Here is a 20850-nt window from a genome sequence, read left to right as displayed (position 1 = left end):
ATTTTATATTTTTATTTCAGAATGACGACCCCTGTCGGTGGAGATTTGTATCGTACACCGTCCAAACAGATTCTGGTGACACGAGATCCAGTATACAGTCATCCAGCAATATTTCAAGGGCAATATATTGGACCACAGCCTCATAGTTATCTCCCCCTGGCTATATGTGTTACTATTTTAAACCCACTGATTGGTTTCGTGGCTCTTATATTTGCCTGTAAGTATTCCTTTATATTTATGATGGGGGGGCGGGAGTGGCCGAATGGTTAAAGCATACATGTCAGATCATAAAGTCTGTCATTGAGTCGGGGTTGGATGTGATTGAGTCATCTGGCGTGGTTTCGATTCCCTGGTTGTACGTGACAAGGATTAGGGTCGCCTGTCCAACCTCGTGGGTACCGGTTTCCTCCCATTGCTAAAGACCCCTACACGCAAGCGAATTATTGAAATAAAATCGAACCATATGTTTGTCCCGAAAGGACCTAGTTTGTATCGAGTGGACGTTAAACCCCATTTCTATCTCTCTGTCATTGGGTCACGTGGCGTGGTTTCGATTCCCTGCTTGTATATGAAAAGAGTAGCGTCATCTGTCCAACCTGATTGGTTTTCTCCTGGTTCTCCGGTTTTCTCCACGGCTAAAGAACAAGCAAATTATTGAAATAAATTTGAACAATATTTCAGAAATGACCTACATGTAGTTTGTGTCAAGTGGACGTTGAACCTGGTTTTTCTTGTTGGTGATCCCTGCATTGGCCGAGAAAGTTCATCAGGATGTTCGGACTTGGTTTCCCTTTGTCAGTGGTGCAGGACGGAGAAACTGACAAGGAGAGCTGTCTAGTCGTTCGGATGGAACAGAAAATTAGGTCCTGTGTATACATTGGCATGCACATAAAATATCCCTTGACAGTTGCAATTCGATATAAGAGTATGCCATGTATAGTGCCGCTGCTCGGGCAAAATTTCCCTCATAGCACACTGTATGGTGTATGCCCATCTTCATTAGCCCAGTTTGGAGCAGAAAAGTAGGACGTCAAACCCAATTTCATTTCACTTCATTTTTCGTTAATATATAAAGTAAAGTATAACTTTTTGTTTTTCAGACATGTCCATCAGATCTTATGAAAGGGGAGATGTAAAATATGCGTATAAATGGAGTAACCACGCTTTTCTCATGGGAATGATCACCATCGTTTTATCCCTTGTTTTATATATCGCCATTGGATTCGCATTAAGTCCCATCGGAGTACGGGGTGGCCACAGTTATTAATTATTCAAAACCAACAGACATTTTAAAACATATTCCACAACATAAATAATGGATATACAGCTAACCTTTCCATATACAACCTGTAGATATAGATAGTTACTGTGGGATACAAGGGTGATAACTCTAGTGTGATGGTACATGTACATCACCATGGTTACATGACATAAATGGTGTAATCAGAAATTTTGAATACAGTTGACTATTTTAAAAAAAACCCTATCTTCCAACAGTTTTTTCTTGAATTAAAGAAAATAGGAATAATGAATTAAATTTTTTTTAAAGGATAAATGGAGTAATTAGATATTTTTTAAATACATGTGATTATAAATTGATAAGATGATCTTCGAGCCGTTTATATTTTTCCTAGAATTACAAGGGTTTTATTTGATCAAGATGAACTACGCATTTATTTCATTTGTACGTAGAAAAGTGATTCTCATTTACTGTGTCGTAAGAAGAAGAAATATTTCTAGCTTTTTGTTCTCAAAATATTTATTAGAAATAATAGAAGCTGATATCAGGGTCCAACCAACTTGATATTTATTTCTAAATACCATTACATACAATCATTTCCTTTTAAAATATCAAAATTTAAAAATTCATGGCAACGGCTTCATAATCAAAGGGTAACTGAAAAAAATCTGTTACATGAACAAATGAAAAAGTAATGTTTTTAAAATTCCATGTTTTTTTATCAGCATTAGTTTACCGTTAATTATTTTTTTAAATCTGTACGTTAGATATCATGATGGGCTCCGAGTTAAATTTTTAGCCTACAGGATGGGTTAGTAAAGGAAGCACCCACGAACATCCAATATCATAACTTGTGCTAAAGTTGAACTAATGGCCTATATATGTTTTTGTATTGAATAAGTTAAAGGCTTGATTCATCATTTTCATTACACTAAATTATCAATTTTCTCACAGCTAAATATGTACTCAGATTGAATATTTAGCATTTAATTAAGAAAACAAAATCAAAATGTCAACGCTAGATAATCTCTTAGCTTGGATTCAGTTGGATTCCCTGCTACCGATAAAAGATGCCAACATAGATCGATGAAATTTTAATTTATCATAACTTTGTAGTTTGTAATGAATTTCTTATAGCACTAAATGATGCCTTGATCCTTTATTATCGTCCATTAAATATTTTAGAAATTTATTTTAATCGTCATGGTGTAGATAATCTGTTTTTACCATAATATATTTGTAAATAATTCATTTAGATATTATTGTAGAGAGTCTGGATTTTACTACAGACTTGTTCAATCAGTATAACTCTTGTATTATTGAAAAACAGATAATGTTAATGACCTAGGTTTTTTTGATACAGCTATAAGTAACTGGAAAAACTAGACTAACACTAGTAATAGTCACAACTATCCAGGTCATGGACCTAATCAGTTTTTTGTTTGAACAAGAGAGTAACAGGCCTACTGATTGAACAAGCCTGTCTGCTGTCACTATTTCACATGCTGTATGCACATGTGAAATGCATATGTCACAGAAATCTGATTAAAATACAGATCTATATTTGGTTTCGTTTTTTTATACTATGGATGGCCTACACTACATAAAGATCTGACTGGTTGTAGCGGAAGGTCGTGTGTTGGCTTTTAACCCTATGATGTCAGACATTGATTAATCAATCAGTATTGAGTTTTCTAGTGGTTTACCCACAGTTCCGTGCATGGCACGCCAAGAAGTCGCAACAGACCGTTTCATTGGCTAATCCCTCACGCTAACCAAAACGCCAGTTATATAACAACTCTTCCAGATCCTAGTGTAGTAAAGACAAGTAAAACAAAATTTTGAACTATAAAAAAAAAACGAAACGAAATAGGATCAGTGTTTTAATCAGATAGATATCACATATATATATATATATATATATATATATATAAATCATTAACCACTTTGTAAATGTTTGAAATAAGGTGCTCATTTGTTTTTATTGGGATATTCCATATTTCATTTCTATCTTGATGTATAAAATCGTCTACAATAAAATTAAATATATTCAAATAATGTGTACAGTTGGTTTATCAGTGGCAGTAGTTGGCGAAGCCGTGATTTACGGGGGGTTTGATGTCACTTACGCAACTTAAATGTACTATCCAAAATCCTGTTCTAGGACTTTACTTGCGTGGTTCCCCCTTGTCATTTGTGCAGGATGGAGGGCCTGGCAAGGAACAACGTATAGAGTCATTTGGATGGGACGAAAAACCGAGGTCTTGTGCACACCATGGGGTGAATGTATAAGAAATGAAATGGGGTTTAACATCCGGAATGTATAAGAACCCTTGGCAGTTAGAATTTGATATAACAGTAGACTATAGCTCCGATGTCTGGGCAAATTTCCCTTGTAGCACACTGTATGGTGTATGCCCACCTTGGCCCAGTTGAGCAGAACAGGCGGACGTTAAACGGTTTAACTTAAAGAGCACATAAGATGAAAAACCTATTGAAAAATTGTAAAGCGGTTTGGTGTTTCAGATACTTAAACATTAATAGCCGAATTAATTTTAATCAGATTGGTGTGAACTTGCCGTAAAGTGGATATAGTAACCATTGGCTATACGTACACAAAAAGTTTTCTCGCCCATCTTATATCCACTTTAAACCCCATTACAATCCCGGTTACCAAATTACAGGACTGCTGACAAAGAACAAATGGTCTTTATTGGGATGGCACAAAAAACTGAGTTCAAATTAACCTTGGCAGTTGTAATTCCAAAACAGGAGACAGAAATACAACTGACCCGACAATATTCACTAAGTATTGTGTTGACGAGACTATGAACCCTTTCTTCTTGTATTAGTGATTAACGTCCGCTTCCACCTATGGTGATATCGCAGACAAGTTATCTTATTTTATTATAGTTAGCACATGTGCAGAGTCTTTCCTGTAGCAAAAACCCGCAGTACACAAAGTAAAGTTGAGAAGGTGCCCCTATCTCCAAGCCATATACGCTCACGCCAGCTAGATCTACTAGGCCATCCCCCCACCCCCCATCCACTTTGAATTTGAATCCCATTCCAATCCACTGACAAACATTGAGCCATTCGTAGGTGATGAGTCGGAGCAGAAAAGTAGATGCCACCAGTAATCACCGAACCTCTCTACGTTACTACATATATGTTTACCTTTTGGAACCTTGTTCTGATAATTTCAAAATGATACGTAAATGGAAATAATATATTTATTACTGCATGCTTTTTACATAATTTACAAAATAATATACGGTAAGAAAATTCATTAACTGTACCTATAAATATTACTATGATTTATAAAAAAAACATATATCAAAAACTAAAGCACCATCAGACAAAAATTAACATATGAAGAATGACTACATTAAAGGACTATCTTAATTATCATTTACAAAAGGGCATTGTGCTTTATTTTCGTTAGGCCTCGTATCTAAATTTCACGTACTGCGAACCATAATTTGCTAATAGATCTATAATTTACACAGAACACAATTATATGGAATTTAACCACTGTCTTATCAAGTAGATCCCCCTTGTCAGTGGTGTAGGACAAAAAATGAATAATGAAGACAGGCATATGCCACGCAGTGCACTACTGCCAGAGGGAAATTTTGCCCAGACAGCGGCGCTACCTCATTTTTTTTTTGTCCCATCCTAATATTAATGACCAGACACTGTTCCAAGCCAGCTCCTCTATCCTTCACTACTGACCAGTGGAAGCCATGCAGGAAAATCCTACAGAACTTTCTTGGCCAGGACTGGGAATGAACCTCAGATCTCATTGGTTAGTGAGCGAGCACCTTACTCACCGAGCCATCATGTCACCTGGTTAGTGAGCGAGCACTTCATTCACTGAGACATCATGTCTCCTGGTTAGCAAGCAAGCACCTTATACACTGAGCCACCATATCTCCTGGTTAGCCAGCGAGCACCTTACTCACTGACCCACCATGTCTCATGGTCAGTGAGGGAGCACCTTACTCACTGAGCCATCGTGTCCCCTGGTTAGTTAGTCAGCACTTTACTCATTGAGCCACCATGTCTCCTGGTTAGTGAGCGAGCACCTCATTCACTGAGCCACCGTGTCTCCTGGTTTTAGTCAGCCAGCACCTCACTGAGCCACCGTGTCTCCTGGTTTTAGTGAGCCAGCATCTTATTCACTGAGCCTCCATGTCTCCTGGTAAGCGAGCACCTTCACCCACTGAGCCACCGTGTCTCCAAGTAGAAACTTGATAATGAGTGGAAAGGTCACTCAGTAATAAGCAGTAATTGTATTCCATAGAATTGTGACCTGTGTATTACCAGAACTAAAACACCGAAAAAATTTACAAATACATTATTTTAAGGAAATTAACATATGAGATGATATAAAATTGTTTTACAATAGTTTGTTCCATGATGCAACATACACATAACTTACTCATCTAAAATATAACGAACACATTTTTATTCTTAAAGGACAATATTGGTGTCAGTCATTATCACATATGTGATAGAACTGGTTAAACACATTCCAAATATTATTTTAACACAGAGATCATTGCTACGATAGATGCGTAATCAATGCTTCAACAAAGGAAAACACGAGTTATCCCTCTATATAACTGACTGAAGTGACGAGTGATAACAGATACATGGGCGAATATGATAATGACTGGCACCAATATTGTCCTTTAAAACACAACTAATCAGTCATATGAAAGAACGATCTTCTGTGGTCCCATCATTCATGTTCAAAACATGGTCAAATATACAATTAGACGTCATTTACATGTTATTTTACATTCTCCACACATCCACACAAGTCTTGCTATCCACTATTCGACTCTGCCGTCGGCTCAAACACTACACCGGTTGACTTAGAGGTCATTGGTCACATGTTATTTTAATGTTGTCCTGCAGGTACATTGTTCGTTTATTGGGCTTTTCGTCTGCTTCCATCAACGGTGTTATCGCAAACAAAGCATTTTCATCAGTCAGACATGTTGTCATTATGGGAGATAGAAATGGGGTTTTTAATGTCCACTAGACATAAACTAGGTCATTCGGGGGCCAACATATGGTTCAATTTCATTATAACAATTCATTTGCACATAGGGGTCTTTAGAATTCAGAGGACCTGGAAAAAACCCCACGAGGTTGGATTTTCATCATGGGAGAGAGAGAGAAATAGGGTTTAACGTCCACTGGACACAAACTAGGTCATTTCAGGACTAATATATGGTTCAATTTTATTTCAATAATTTGCTTGTGCGTAGTGGTCTTTAGCAGTGGGAGGAAATCAGAAGAAACTGGAGGACCCGGAGAAAACCCACAAGATTGGATAGGCGACCCTACTCCTTGTCAGGTACGACCAGGGAATCGAAACCACGCCAGTTGACTCAATGACAGACCTTATGATACAACATGCTAACCATTCAGCCATCCCTCCCCCAGTTTAAATAAGAACAATATTACATGTAGAGTAAGAGTTACTAATTAAGAGGAAGACCTTCTATAACACTAAATAATAAACATAAATGGTTTTCCTGTTTCGATATATTAAAATTTGTAATATTATTGACTCCTATACAAAGTTATAATCTTTGAATGGCATTTAGTGATTGAACATAATAACCCCAAAACAACCAGTGAAATCTTGTCAAAACGTTGTGTGTATATAATATAGTGATTGTTGTGTTGTGTTATCCTATACAAAGGTCTAAATTATTTCTATAATAATTATTATACAGAAGGTTTCCACTGATTCCAAAATGGTTAATTACAACATCGGGGGACTAATACTTAAATTTTAATATCTCTCAAAATGTGGGTGAATAAAAAAAAGAAGATATTCAAATAAAATGTATGAAATGAAACAAAGGGACAATTTAACAATATTCTAGAATCTCTCAAAATGTGGGTGAAAAAAATGTGTGAAATGAAAAGGACAATTTTACAATATTTTAGAATCTTTCAAAATGTGGGTGAAAAAAAAAAGAAGATATTCAAACAAAATGTGTGAAATGAAAGGGACAATTTTACAATATACTTGTATTTGAAAAATACTATTTGTTGTATTTTAATGGGGAATATATTATACCAAGGTCTTGCGGACCTGTGGAAAGAATATCTAGTAATTTGAAAAATACTATCTGTTGTATTTTAATGGGGAATATATTATACTGAGGTGTTGCGGATAAATAAATGTCCAATTTATACAATTTCTTCGTCTGTGTATTTTAATCTGCAGCAGAAGCCTTGTATACACTATGATACGCGTTACGTAATAAAGCGTATGGGAAGCACGATTCCAACAGATCCATCGTTAAAAATGGAGATTCTTGAACAATCTAAAATAAAAAGAAAGGATGAAATGATATCTTTTGAAAGGCTTCTGGAAAATGGTCAGATTGAAACTTTAGTCTCACACAGACCCTGATTTAAAAATAGAAACAACAATCATGGTTCTTCCCACTTGCTTGATCTAGGGGAGAGAGAGAGAGAGAGAGAGAGAGAGAGAGAGAGATGGGGTTTAACATCCACTAAACACAAACTAGGTCATTTCGGAACTTACATATGGTTCAACCTTATTTCAATAATTCGCTTGCACGTAGGGGTCTTTAGCAGTGGGGGAAAATCGGAGGACCTAGAGAAAACCCACGAGGTTGGACAGGCGACCCCACTCCTTGGCACGTACAACCTGGGAATCGAAACCACTCTTCTTGAATCAATGACAGACCTTAGCACACACTAACCATTCGGTCATCAAACCCCCCACTTGATCTAGGAGACGGGAATGTGAATAGAGACTAGCACCTCAGGGTAAAAATAGAAATAACAAAATGGTCTTTCCACTTACTTGATATAAGAGAAGGGAATGTGAGTGGAGACCAGCATCACATGGTAAAAATAGAAATAACAAAATGGTCTTCCCAATTACTTGATATAAGGGTAGGGAATGTGAGCGGTGACCATCATCACATGGTAAAAATAGAAATAACAAAATAGTACCGCCACTTACTTGATATAAGAGAAGGGAATGTAAGCGGAGACTAGCATCACACAGTAAAAATAGAAATAACAAAATGGTCCTGCCTCAGAGTAAAAATAGAAATAACAAAATGGTCCTGCCTCAGGGTAAAAATAGAAATAACAAAATGGTCCTGCTACTTACTTGATCTAAGAGAAGATAGACTGATTCACGATTTTTAATTGTATCTTTATCATGTTCTTGTCCTAGACGTAATAAACTTGATGAAGCCAACTGGAAAATAAAATATATATTAATAACTGGAAAATAAAATATATATTAATAACACATTTATCCAAACTAGCTACTGATAATAATCGATTTTGTACGAGTTTGAGAAAGCATTTTTGAAAACTATCAGCTATAATTTGGAGTTAGTACCACCACTTCAAAGTTACGACTTCAAAGCTGATAGTTCATGCTACAATAGTTTAAAAATAGATAATGAAAATGGAATATATTGAAATTTCAGTCAAATTACTTTTTTCTCAGTGAAGTTATGACTGTTTTTATTGCTACCATTGTTACGATAATGAACAAAGATTAAATTATTAACCGGTGATAGGATTTCAATCCGTTAAAAATCACAACCATCTGATAGTCTAGAGAGTTGATTATGAGCTTATCATGTGAATAAATGTATAATTAATAAATTATATAACATTTGAAGCCATAAGAAAGAGATACAATAGGCAGATTTAGCTCTTACATAATGCATCTTTAACTTATGACTTACAACTATTAAGGAACAACTTAAAAACAACGCGCCCTCGAGCTAAAACTCTCATAACTCTTTCCAAACATGGCTACTAAATTTTATTCTGTCAGTCAGTGATTTGTTATATTAGGAAATTTATCTTCTATTAATTAATGAGGTAACTTACAGCAAGAAATTCCTTTAATCTATCTTCCACGTCACCGGGACCATAAATAGTAAACATGGCACCTGCTAGAGCATTTATAGCTTTAGCTAAACAATGACTGTTATTCTGATGTCCTGGAAAAAAGTAATTCATTATCTAAATGGATATTAAGTCATTTCTTTCAAAGAGAAACCATGTGTTAACCCTGTCTTTATTAGCCCAGTCGAAGCAGAACAGTAGGATGTTAAACTACATTTCATTTCACTTGGTAAAAAAACCATGCTGGCTTGGTCAGTATGCATGAGCGTCACACATTGTTTTTCTGGGGGGGTCTGAATACACATGGACCCCCCAAAAAATTTACATAGTAGGCCCAAACTCCTATTTATTTACAAAAATTATTAGGATTAGTTAAGATTCTATCTGTATAAAACCTGTACATATCCCAATATGGTTTATACTGCTAAAATAAAACACAGAGATAATCATCCTGGAAACATGTGTGAAGTGAAAAGTACCTGTGTTCCATAAAATTGTGTCTAGTTAGCCTGTCAGTAATATTTTGTTAATTTTTTTCTGCCACTTATCAGAGTGAATCGCATGTAGGTACCCAAAAACATAACCGCCTAAACCAAATATTTATCGCCCGCTCAGCCAGCAACGTAACCATAATGCTTTTGCACGCGGTGTCTTGGTAGACAGCATGGCCACATGGTGTTTGTTTATATTTTTTAGGGGTTTTAAAAAATGGGTTAGGGTTAGGGTTAGGGGTTAGGGTTGCGGACCCCCCCCAATATATATTTCACGGCTACGCCTCTGTCAGTATGTTGCTGGCTCAAACATGATCCATCCCCTAAAAGTGTTACCTTGAGTAGAATACCCTTTGCTCTTGTATTAAATTGATATTACCCTATGTTTATTCATATTGTTCGTTCATTCATTGGGCCTGATATCGTAGACAAAATTTATTCCTACCTTAAGGTGTTAAAATGTTTATTCCTACCTTAAGGTGTTAAAATGTTTATTCCTACCTTAAGGTGTTAAAATGTTTATTCCTACCTTCTAATGAAGCTTTAAATACTGAAGAATCCATTCTGGCTAATTTAGGTATAGATACAGCTACAAACACCATTAATAGACAGGCCAAATTATATTCATCTTCAGCATGTTCTACAAATAAACAAATAAACATCAGTAAAAACCATTAATATCATCTGTACTAATATTTGTGACTGTTGATTGTTTGTCTGTCCGAGTTTGCGGATACACTAGGGTTGTTCTGAGGCTGAAATTTTGTGTATAGGGGTAGCTCTGACCGGGTGGCGTTCCGCTTCCAGAGTTATACTACTTTCAACCGGGTCATCTGCTAGTAACTCATAAATTTGTGAGAAGTTGCAGTGGCTCAGTGAGTAAGGCGTTGGCTCGTTAATCTAGAGGTCCCGTCTTCAAACCCGGTGTTGGCCAAGAAAGTTAATCCGGTGAGGTTCCCCCCTTGTCAGTTGTGTAAGACAAATGCAAAGGACAATGTATAGTCATTCAGATGGTACGAAAAACTAAGCGATGTTTCTTTGCTTGATAGAGACGAGAAAAGTCTGATCGTGAGAAATAAACTATTAAATAACTTGTATGCCATATATTGTGCCATGTGTTAAACACATGAAGTAATTATCTAGTTCTTCTAGTGTTATAATTAATTAAAAGTAAATTTACTTTCAAGTGGTAAACAGGATGAAAAAGTTTGGGAACCCTTGTTCTAGATGAAGTCTTGGTATTAGTAATGTATAAAACTTACCACTCTTCAATGTTCTGAGAGCATTACATAATGTAGGATCAATATCACATGCTAGACCTGCTGATGATGCCAATTCATTTACCACCTATAAAATATAGATATTACATTTAAACTTGGAAATAGAGCAATAAAATATACATATTATATATATTCATCTATACAGGAATAAAATATAGATATTACATTTAAACCTGGAAATAGGGCACCTGTCACAGGAATAATACATAGATATTATATATATATTCATCTGTAATTCTCTACAGGTATAAAATATAGATATTATATATTCATCTATATCAGTGATTCTCAAACAGTGTGCCACGAAATTTTAAAAGGGCACACCAAGAAAATGCAAAAAACCATGTGATCCCAATTGAGTATTCACTGGTGCCTACTGATAGGATCATAGCTGTGTTTTTCTTTATTTAGTTTGAGTCATTCTATGTGTCTATGACTATAGTCTCTGTCTACGGTTGTATGCTGTCTATGACTTGCCATGTTTTTATTTTGCAAAATTAAAATAATTTTCATATATATTTAGCCAGGTGTGCCCCTATTTTTTTATGTGTTCCAAGGTGTGCCGTTGGCAAAAGAAGGTTTAGAACCACTGATCTATACTCACTGCAGGAATAAAATATAGATGTCATTCAAACCTAAAACTACAGCTCCCTAGACTACCCAAGTCACAAATATAGCATGTAGTATATAATCCTTAAAGATACATTATGTAAGATTTAGATAAAGAGCTGGCCGGCCTTGCTATAACAGCTCAAAAATAGATAATGAAAAATGAATACCAGTATCTTTAAAATTTCAGTTAAATAAGTTTATTCTGTGGGAAGTTATGTGTGTTTGAAATTATGACAGCATTTAGCATAGAGTGTTTATTATCATAGCTTTGGCACTTGATAATTGAGACTTAGTCCTGATTATCTATTCCATCGTTAAACACTTAAATCGCGGCTGTGTTCTAATCAGAGCCATCCGATGACACAGAGAGTTGATTAAGGGCTTGTTATGTGAATAAATGTCTAAATAATAGTTTATTTAACATTTCAAGCCAGTAAAAAGACCTGCAGTAGGCAGATTTATCTCTTACATAATGCATCTTTAACCACTCGGGTGGTTTGAGGCGCTAGAGGAAGCGGTAGTTTGGGTGAATGATCCAAGTGCTAAAGCCTTAATCAAGGCTTTTTTTACCCAAATAAAGAGGGTTCATCATCTTAAATTTATGTAAAATACTAATTTGATTTCTTATATTACTAAAACAAAATTTTATAACTGTCACACGGGTGACGATGACTTTATTATAGTTTTAGTTGACAAGAACATTATTTTCATTTCCGTAAAAAGAAAAAAAATGGACTGCATGCCAAAAATAAGACCTTGTCTATGATATAGAAGATACTGTATTAGAACATTTAACAAAAAAACGACATATATAAAGATTTACAATAAAGTTATCTACTTTTTTAAAAAAAAAGTGAACAATGATAAAATCAAAAGAAAAATTGAAATAATAATAAAAAAAATAATCACAAAAATATAACAGAAATATAGACCATCAGACAACAAATCAATCAGACTAAAATACAGATCTATATTTCGTTTCGTTTTTTTTTATACTTTCGATGGCCTACACTACATAAAGATCTTATCGGTTGTAGTGGGAGGTCGTTTCAGGGGTCATACGTGTGGCTTTTGACCCTATGACAAAAGACATTTGATTAACCAATCAGCATTGATGTTTCTAGTGGATACCTGCACTAAACCATTTCGTTGGCTAATCCCTCACATCAACCAGAACACGCGTTATGTAACAATTCTTCAAGACACTAGTGTAGTAAAGACAAGTAAAACGAAATTTTGAACTCTAAAAAACGAAACGAAATAGGATCTGTGTTTTAATTAGATTGGACAACAAATATATTCTTAAAACAGAAGTAAAAATTATAAACAGACAAGAAAAATAACAATAAAATATACAAATAAACAACATGAAGCAAACCTGTTGTTTCAATGAAGCAGGCTGTTAAAAAGCAAAATATTGGTCAGTTTATAAAGGAGAAATATCTCTATGTTTTCAAACCTTACTAAGGCCATACAGCAAAAATATTCTGATTCTCCGATAATTTTTCGTAAAAATCTGATGTGGGGGGTCGAGTTTTTGTTTGTATGTTTTTTTTATTTTTTCAAATACGTGTACGTGTCTTTAGCAGTGGGAGGACCCGGAGAAAAACCCAGGAGGTTAGACTGGCGTTATTTTGTCAAACAAAGTATCACTACATCTCATAAACATCTTATTTTAAGTTGCTACTTCTATCTCATCATGTTGTTGATAGTATGATAATCCAGTATCAGTTTGATTATCCAGTATCAGTTTGATTATCCAGTATCATTCATGATTGTCAATAACATTTATCAGGGTTGCGTACTTGATAATGGAGCCTCAGATTCATGCATTCAAATCTTTTTCACAAAATAACTTCCGGTAACCCGGATGGAAAAGATTTACGTGCAATAATTAATAATATCGTTAACAAATCATTCAGGTCTTTTTAAGTGACACACGAATATCTGAGAATTAGAATATTTTTAATTTATATGGCCGAAATTCATATTATATACTAGTAATGTTGTATATAAAGTCTATAATTTATATCATATACTAGTAATATTTGATATATCATGTGTTATACTGTATACACAGTCTATAATATCTGATATCATGTGTTATATTGTATACAAAGTCTATAATTCATATCATATATATTAGTGATATTGATATATCATGTGTTATATTGTATAAAAAGTCTATAATTCATATCATATACTAGTGCTATTTGATATATCATGTGTTATATTGTATAAAAGTCTATAATATCTGATATATCATGGGTTATATTGTATAAAAAGTCTATAATTCATATCATATCAGATATATCATGTGTTATATTGTATAAAAAGTCTATAATTCATATCATATCATATATATCATGTGTTATATTGTATAAAAAGTCTATAATTCATATCATATACTAGTAATATTCAATGATATCTACTGTTTACAATGATGGTTGTATATCATCATTTCATGATTAATATACAGGACATGGCCCTGAGTTTACAAACGACTTGAGTTAAAAGAATTTACTCAACTTTCAATCACGTTTTTTTTTTAGAAATATCTTTGATCCAGAAAAACAAAACTTTGCACATAGTTTCTTATTGATCTATTTGATACATTAAAACAACAAAAGTTTTATAAAGGGCTATATTTTAGTTAAAATAAGACGAAAAAATTTTGAGTAAATTCTTAACTTAAGTCTGAGAATGTTTTGTCAATTCAGGGCCAGTCTCATCAAGTCATAGTTCAAAATATTGAATCCCCCATCCTGCCATATACAGATCATTTCATTCAGAGAACAATCTGATTCCTCTTCACAACAATTCAACCCATCAAAATGGATTTATTTATAGGTAGGACTATGGCTACATACATTACCAAAGGTCATGTTAATGTCACATGAGGTACCAAAGAATATCCCTAATTGAACTTTTTCAGTTCATGTTCAGTCTACAAGCAATTCATATAGACCATAAAGTGATTATAATTTTCATCTAGTGCTACTGTTAAATATTATCTATTGAGTAGGAACCTTGATGACAAAAAGTTACAACTTAAATATTTGAATAATACAGGTTAATTATTGGCGGCTTAGAGATAAATAAACTGCTGGTATAAAATGATCATAAGAGATAACGACTTGTACTTACCATAGCATCTTTTGTATTAGGAACATAATGATGAATATCTCGAATGGAACTCATTAAAAATGGAACATGATCATCCAGTACCTATAATAAAAAGTTTCAAATAAAGACAAAATGGGGTTTAATGTCTCATGAACACAATACTCCAATCATTTTGAGATAAACATACGTGGGTTACCCCCATCTTTTCATCCAGTCTCAATGATTAGGTACACTGTCATCCAGTCTCAATGATTAGGTACACTGTCATCCAGTCTCAATGATTAGGTACACTGTCATCCAGTCTCAATGAATAGGTACACTCTCATCTAGTCTCAATGAACAGGTACACTTTCATCCAGTCTCAATGATTAGGTACACTGTCATTGTCAGTGTCATCCAGTCTCAATGATTAGGTATACTTTCATTGTCAGTGTCATCTAGTCTCAATGATTAGGTGCACTCTCATTGTCAGTGTCATCCAGTCTCAATGATTAGGTACACTTTCAATGTCAGTTCCATCCCTGAGAACTGGCCCTGGTTTCATAAATTTGGTGAAAATAGGGCTAACAAGTTTGAGTAAATCCTGAAGCTGACTTCACAACACATCCCAGGATTTGAGCCATGGACATTCTAGTAGTAGTGACTCTACCACGACCCTGCTTATAAAAACAGAAATGAAATGAAATGGTGTTTAACGTCCTATTTTTCTGCATCGACTGGGTTAATGAAGACGGATATGGTCTACACCATGTACTAAGGTCTAATCTTATAATCCAACTGCCAAGGGTCCTTTTGCATGCACGGCCATCTCAACACGGGATCTTGGCGTCTGGCCCCATTCGAACGATTAGAGGCTTGTCCTTGTCTAGCCCTCCGAATAACGAATCAAACCAAGATGTTTTTGGTTTACTTACATCATGAAGAGCTTCTTGTATCAACGACCTGAACGCCAGTAAAACACCAATAATAGTCATCCTCATTAAAACAATGTCAACATCTGTAAACATAAATAACACCTTATAACACTTCCCAACTTTTCATTCATCATAATTTTTCGATCCATAAGAATTCTTTTACTTCTAACTTCCATTAGCTAAATCTCTACCAAATAACATGATTATAGATAAATATTAACAAATGAATATGAATAATTTGTGTTTTTAAGGCCATTTTAAAAGAAAATATTCTGGTTCTCATTGTGTGACTCAATTTGATTAAAGTACAGATCTATATTTCATTTCGTTGTTTTATACTTTCGATGGTCTACACTACATGAAGATCTGACCGGTTGTAGCCACGTCAGGGGTCGTACGAGCAGGTTTTGGCCCTATGAAGTCAGACATTGATTAATCAGTCAGCGTTGATGTTGATTAATCAATCAGCGTTGATGTTGATTAATCAATCAGCGTTGATGTTTCTAGTGGTTTACCCACAGTTCCGTGCATTGCGAGCCAAGACCGTTTCATTGGCTAATTCCTCACATCAACCAGAAAGCCAGTTATATAACCTCTCTTCCAGATTCTAGTGTAGTACAGACAAGTAAAACGAAATTTTGAACTATAAAAAACGAAATGAAATAGGATCTGTGTTTTAATCAGATTGAGCGTGACTTAAAATATCCATTTTTTATTTTTAAAAAATATCAGCATTCATATATTCCCATGGTAAAGGGAAGTAACTCTATGAAACCTGTTCAGGCATCAGAATACTTTGGAGGATTATTTGAGAAGCAGAATTTTTTTTTCTGTAAGACAGAATATTTCTATGTGTACAGATTGATATTGGGTAAATAATGCCTTTTTTTCTGGTAGTAATTCATTCTGGATAACAATACATTTTTATGGCCAGATTGGTATTGGGTAAAGAATGCCCTTTTTTCTGGTAGAGATTTATTCTGGATAAGAATACATTTTTGTTGGTAAATCTGAGTAATGCAGTAGATCTATGAACTAAGAATCGTTGGCTTGGTATGTTCAGCTTCATTGGTCACACTGATATCTTGGTTTACAAGATACCCTTTCTCTAAATTATCCATACATTTTGCAAGTCTTTTGATCAATATTATTAACTCTGTGACACAAAAAATGGGACAGTTGGCGTGCATGCGCATGGGGTAGATGTAAATAAATAAAATGGGGTTTAACGTCCTACTGTTCTGCTGCGACTGGGCTAGAGAAGACGGGCATATGCTATATAGTGTAGCCTACTCTTATATCGAATTCCAACTGTCAAGGGATCTTTTACGTGCACGCCAATGTATATAGTATACACGGGACCTCGGTTTTTCATCCCATCTGAACAACTAGACAGCTGTCCTTGTCAGGCCCTTCGTCCTGCACTACTCACAAGGGGAAACCACGTCAGAAAATCTAGATGAACCTTCTTGGTCAAAGCAGGGATCAGGTAAGTTGGTAGATCGCCAAGGTACATGTACGTTGATAATTCCGATTTTAATGGCATAATAAAGTTTTATATACATCAATCAATTGTGTTTTCAATTACTACTACCATTATGCCTGTTAAAGGCTCAATACCACTCTTGTTGTAACTGAATAATATGTCCCAATCTTTATTCTGGTCAACAAATTGTACTATTTTACAATATTCCAATTAATTGATGATACAAATTTCATCTTAACACACCTAATTTAAAAAATTGGAAAAATTCAACTAAATGATTTGAAAAGCCTGACGTAAAGCTTTTCAAATGTTGCTTGGATTTAAAAATATTTTTGAACCCTCTGGACAAGTAAAATAGAATTTAATGGATAATTTACACAACAGGTAGGACACTAACACATCTAGTACTTAGAATAAGGCTATTTTTTTATTTTCTGGAGCTGTCAACCAAGCAAGAGTGTTATTGTCCCTTTAAGGTAGTTTAAAAAGGGGCAGATAATCTACTTGATATAACTAAAAGTGATAGGTTATCTACGGATACAACAGTGAAACAGTGAAAATTAACATCACCTCTCACGATGGCTAAACCAGGATCCTTTTGTTTAGATGCTTGTAGTAAAGAAAGAGAAGGAAGAATATAGGAGTGCATTCATAACCGGGGGAAATATAGGATTTAATCAGTTTAAAATCCCTTGTTTATATAGGAGTGCATTCATAACGGGGGGGAAATATAGGATTTAATCAGTTTAAAATCCCTTGTTTATATAGGAGTGCATTCAGGGGGGAAATATAGGATTTAAAGGAGATTTAATCAATTTAAAATCTCTTGATTATATTGTCAATGTATTCTCTCTAACTTTCAAATCTTAATTGATTTAGGTCAAAATAATGTGAATTGAGTAGATCTAAATGATTAAATTATTGTTTCAAAAGTGGCAATACTATATACCGGAAAACAACCGGAAAACACCATTTTGTACTGAATACCGGAAAACACCGGAAAAACACTAAATACTGGAAAACACACTAAATACCGGAAAATACCCTAAATAGGTAACCCGGAGACTGGCACCCTAAATAGGTAACCGGGAGCCTGGTCCTCTGTGTGCCTGGGTTAGGGTTAGGGTTAGTTTCCGGTTTATAGTATAGCCCTTCTCTGGGTTACCTATATAGGGTGGTTTCCGGTATTTAGTGTGTTTTCCGGTATTTAGTGTTTTCCGGTAGTTTTCCAGTGTTTTCCGGTTGTTTTCCGGTATATAGTATAGCCCTTTCAAAAGTGGAAATCGGTTTGTTTTACTACCGTAATTTTGATTTCACGTTTATCTTACTGTGTCAGTAGAATAGGTTATATATCTCTAATCATGGATGGATATACTCTTCACAGAGCCAATCAACATATTAAAATCAATTAGATCAAACTAATGCTTCGTTCCCACGTTCGTGGTTTTAATCGTTGAGTGATCGTGGTGATCCTGTCGGGTCTTATCATATATTGAGGTCAGTCATAGCAATTGTATTGACTGCATTGAAACGTATCCGAACGTATCTGCAGGTAGCAGATCGTGGACACAATAGAGACAAACCTATCGTAACGAATCGCACAACAATGGGAACCTCGCATTAATTAAATCAACACTTTTATTTTGTACCTACATCAAAGATGTTTACTCATTTTACGATCTAAATCAAGTAAACATTAAATATTCCTTTACATCATACAAATAAAGAACTTCTTATGTTTTACAAAAAACAACCCAATTTACAAGGAATACAATCACTGGTTTATACACATATAGCACGACGTTTCCACAAGTATTCTCTTATCGTTATCAAGTACTTGATAACGATACGAGAATACTTGTGGAAACGTCGTGCTATATGTGTATAAACCAGTAATTGTATTCCTCGTAAATTGGGTTATTTTTTTTTTAATGGCTAAATGCCACTCAAGGACTATATTCTTATATTTTACAAAACAAAATGTGATTGCCATTTAAAAGGCCCCTGTTTAATTTTCTGTTTTGCCTATAATAACACATATACAGCTAAAGGACAATGTAGAGAAACTCAACAACAACAGCAGAAATCAACAACTAAATTACAAAAATACACTGACAATTAAAAGGTTGAAGAACATTGCAAGTACAGGGTGACACAAAAAAAACGTTCATCAATAAAAATCGAATATGTAGCAGACATCTCCAAAGTTTCAAGTCTGTACCACAAAAACTCTTTGTTTAACTGGCGCTCAAAAAATGTGCTCTAAATGAGCTCCCCGGTGCTGCAAGCACATTTGGATCCGGCGGGCAAAGTTCTCGATGACCCTCCCACATTCTTCCCTTGGGATCGCTTTTATTGCTGCTGTGATTGCTGCCTTCTGATCAGGGATAGTCTGGGGGTTGTTGCCATACACCCTGTCTTTAAGGTATCCCCACAGATAAAAATCTGGGGCGTTCTCCGGTGAATGTGCCGACCACCCCGGGTCACACCTGCGGTTGATCAGTCGGTCAGGGAAATGCTGCTGTAGCCATGCCAATGATTCGTTTGAGGTGTGGGTGGTGGCACCATCCTGCTGGAACCACTGGAGGTCCCTGACGACCCCTCTTCATTATTCAATTTTGGGTGATGAACGTTTTTTTTGTGTCACCCGGCATAACATGTAGAGGAATAAGCCATAGAGGAATGGAAATGGAAGAAAAAACAAAACAAAACAAAAACAATCTGATGGCAGACAGAAATATTGAAACAAAGAAAATAGGAAAAAATTACAAATATCTAATACATGTACTAATAAATCATTCAATATGTAAATTATGTGTAATACATTTATATATACATGTAATGGTGTGGCTAGTTATCACAAACAAAATGAAATGAAATGAAATGAAACAGGGTTTAAAGTCCTACTCCTATACTGGGATAATGAAAACAGGCATATGCCATACAGTGTGCGATGAAGGAAATTTTGCCTGGGCAGCGGCTATATGGCCTACTCTTATATCTAATTCCAACTGCCAAGTGATCTTTTACGTGCATGCCAATGTGTACACTGGACCTCAGTTTTTCGTCCCATCCGCACAACTAGACAGGTGTCCTTGTCAAGCCCTTCCCGTCCTGCATCACTGACAAGGGGGAACCACGCCCGAAAATCTGGATGAACTTTCTCGGCCAATGCAGGGATCGAACACCCGACCTCCAGGCTAGTGAGCCTGCGTCTTACCCACTTAGCCACCGTGATCCCTGTACAAACAAAATGAAATGAAATGAGACAGTTCTGCTTCAATCGGACTAAAGTAGATGCTATAAGGGGAATTTTGCCTTGACATGGTCACAACAGAGCTTACATTGTCTTTAATAACTGCTCGATTCTCTTTGGCTCTGATTTCTAACGCTTATGTAGAGTATACACAATGACTTTCAAAAGATATCAAAATTTTATTTTCAGACTTCAAAATGTAGAAAAATAAAGCGAAAGATAAAACATAAACATGTTGGGTTAGAAAGCATGGACAATCAACAATACATATACAGACAAAAAAATCCTCATTTAAGGGGAAGACCAACGATTTTCAACAAGGTTTCCATACATCTTAAATATATATTCGGAAATAATTCCCTCTGTAACACAAGCAAAAAAGTTTTTGTAAGTGAGAAATTAATTTTCATTAAAATCAGAAGTGATGTAGATTTATGGAAAATTTGTTGAAAATCGTTGGTCTTCCCCTTTAAGTTAATAAAGCGGTTTTCTAAACAAAAAAGGGAT

At 35.2% G+C, this 20850-nt stretch overlaps 1 protein-coding gene across 1 annotated transcript in view; it reads right to left on the bottom strand.

The window, feature by feature from the left end:
• Window positions 1–4455: 4455 nt before the first annotated feature.
• The window catches only part of LOC126824953 (membrane-associated protein Hem), a 37109-nt gene continuing 20714 nt past the window's right edge, over window positions 4456–20850 (bottom strand). The window contains exons 20-28 of the mRNA XM_056101536.1: window positions 17658–17696; window positions 15602–15684; window positions 14709–14789; window positions 12940–12960; window positions 10932–11016; window positions 10199–10309; window positions 9161–9273; window positions 8421–8510; window positions 4456–7596 (exon numbers count right to left, since the gene is read on the bottom strand). Of these exons, the coding sequence (XP_055957511.1) occupies window positions 7486–7596; window positions 8421–8510; window positions 9161–9273; window positions 10199–10309; window positions 10932–11016; window positions 12940–12960; window positions 14709–14789; window positions 15602–15684; window positions 17658–17696 (734 nt within the window). The 3' untranslated portion in view covers window positions 4456–7485. The remainder of the gene's footprint in view (window positions 7597–8420; window positions 8511–9160; window positions 9274–10198; window positions 10310–10931; window positions 11017–12939; window positions 12961–14708; window positions 14790–15601; window positions 15685–17657; window positions 17697–20850) is intronic.

The sequence above is a fragment of the Patella vulgata genome, chromosome 6 (assembly GCF_932274485.2).
Source record: "Patella vulgata chromosome 6, xgPatVulg1.2, whole genome shotgun sequence".
Classification (NCBI taxonomy): domain Eukaryota; kingdom Metazoa; phylum Mollusca; class Gastropoda; family Patellidae; genus Patella; species Patella vulgata.
The sequence above is the reverse complement of the archived record's forward strand: the minus strand, read 5'-3'. Positions and strand labels throughout refer to the sequence as shown.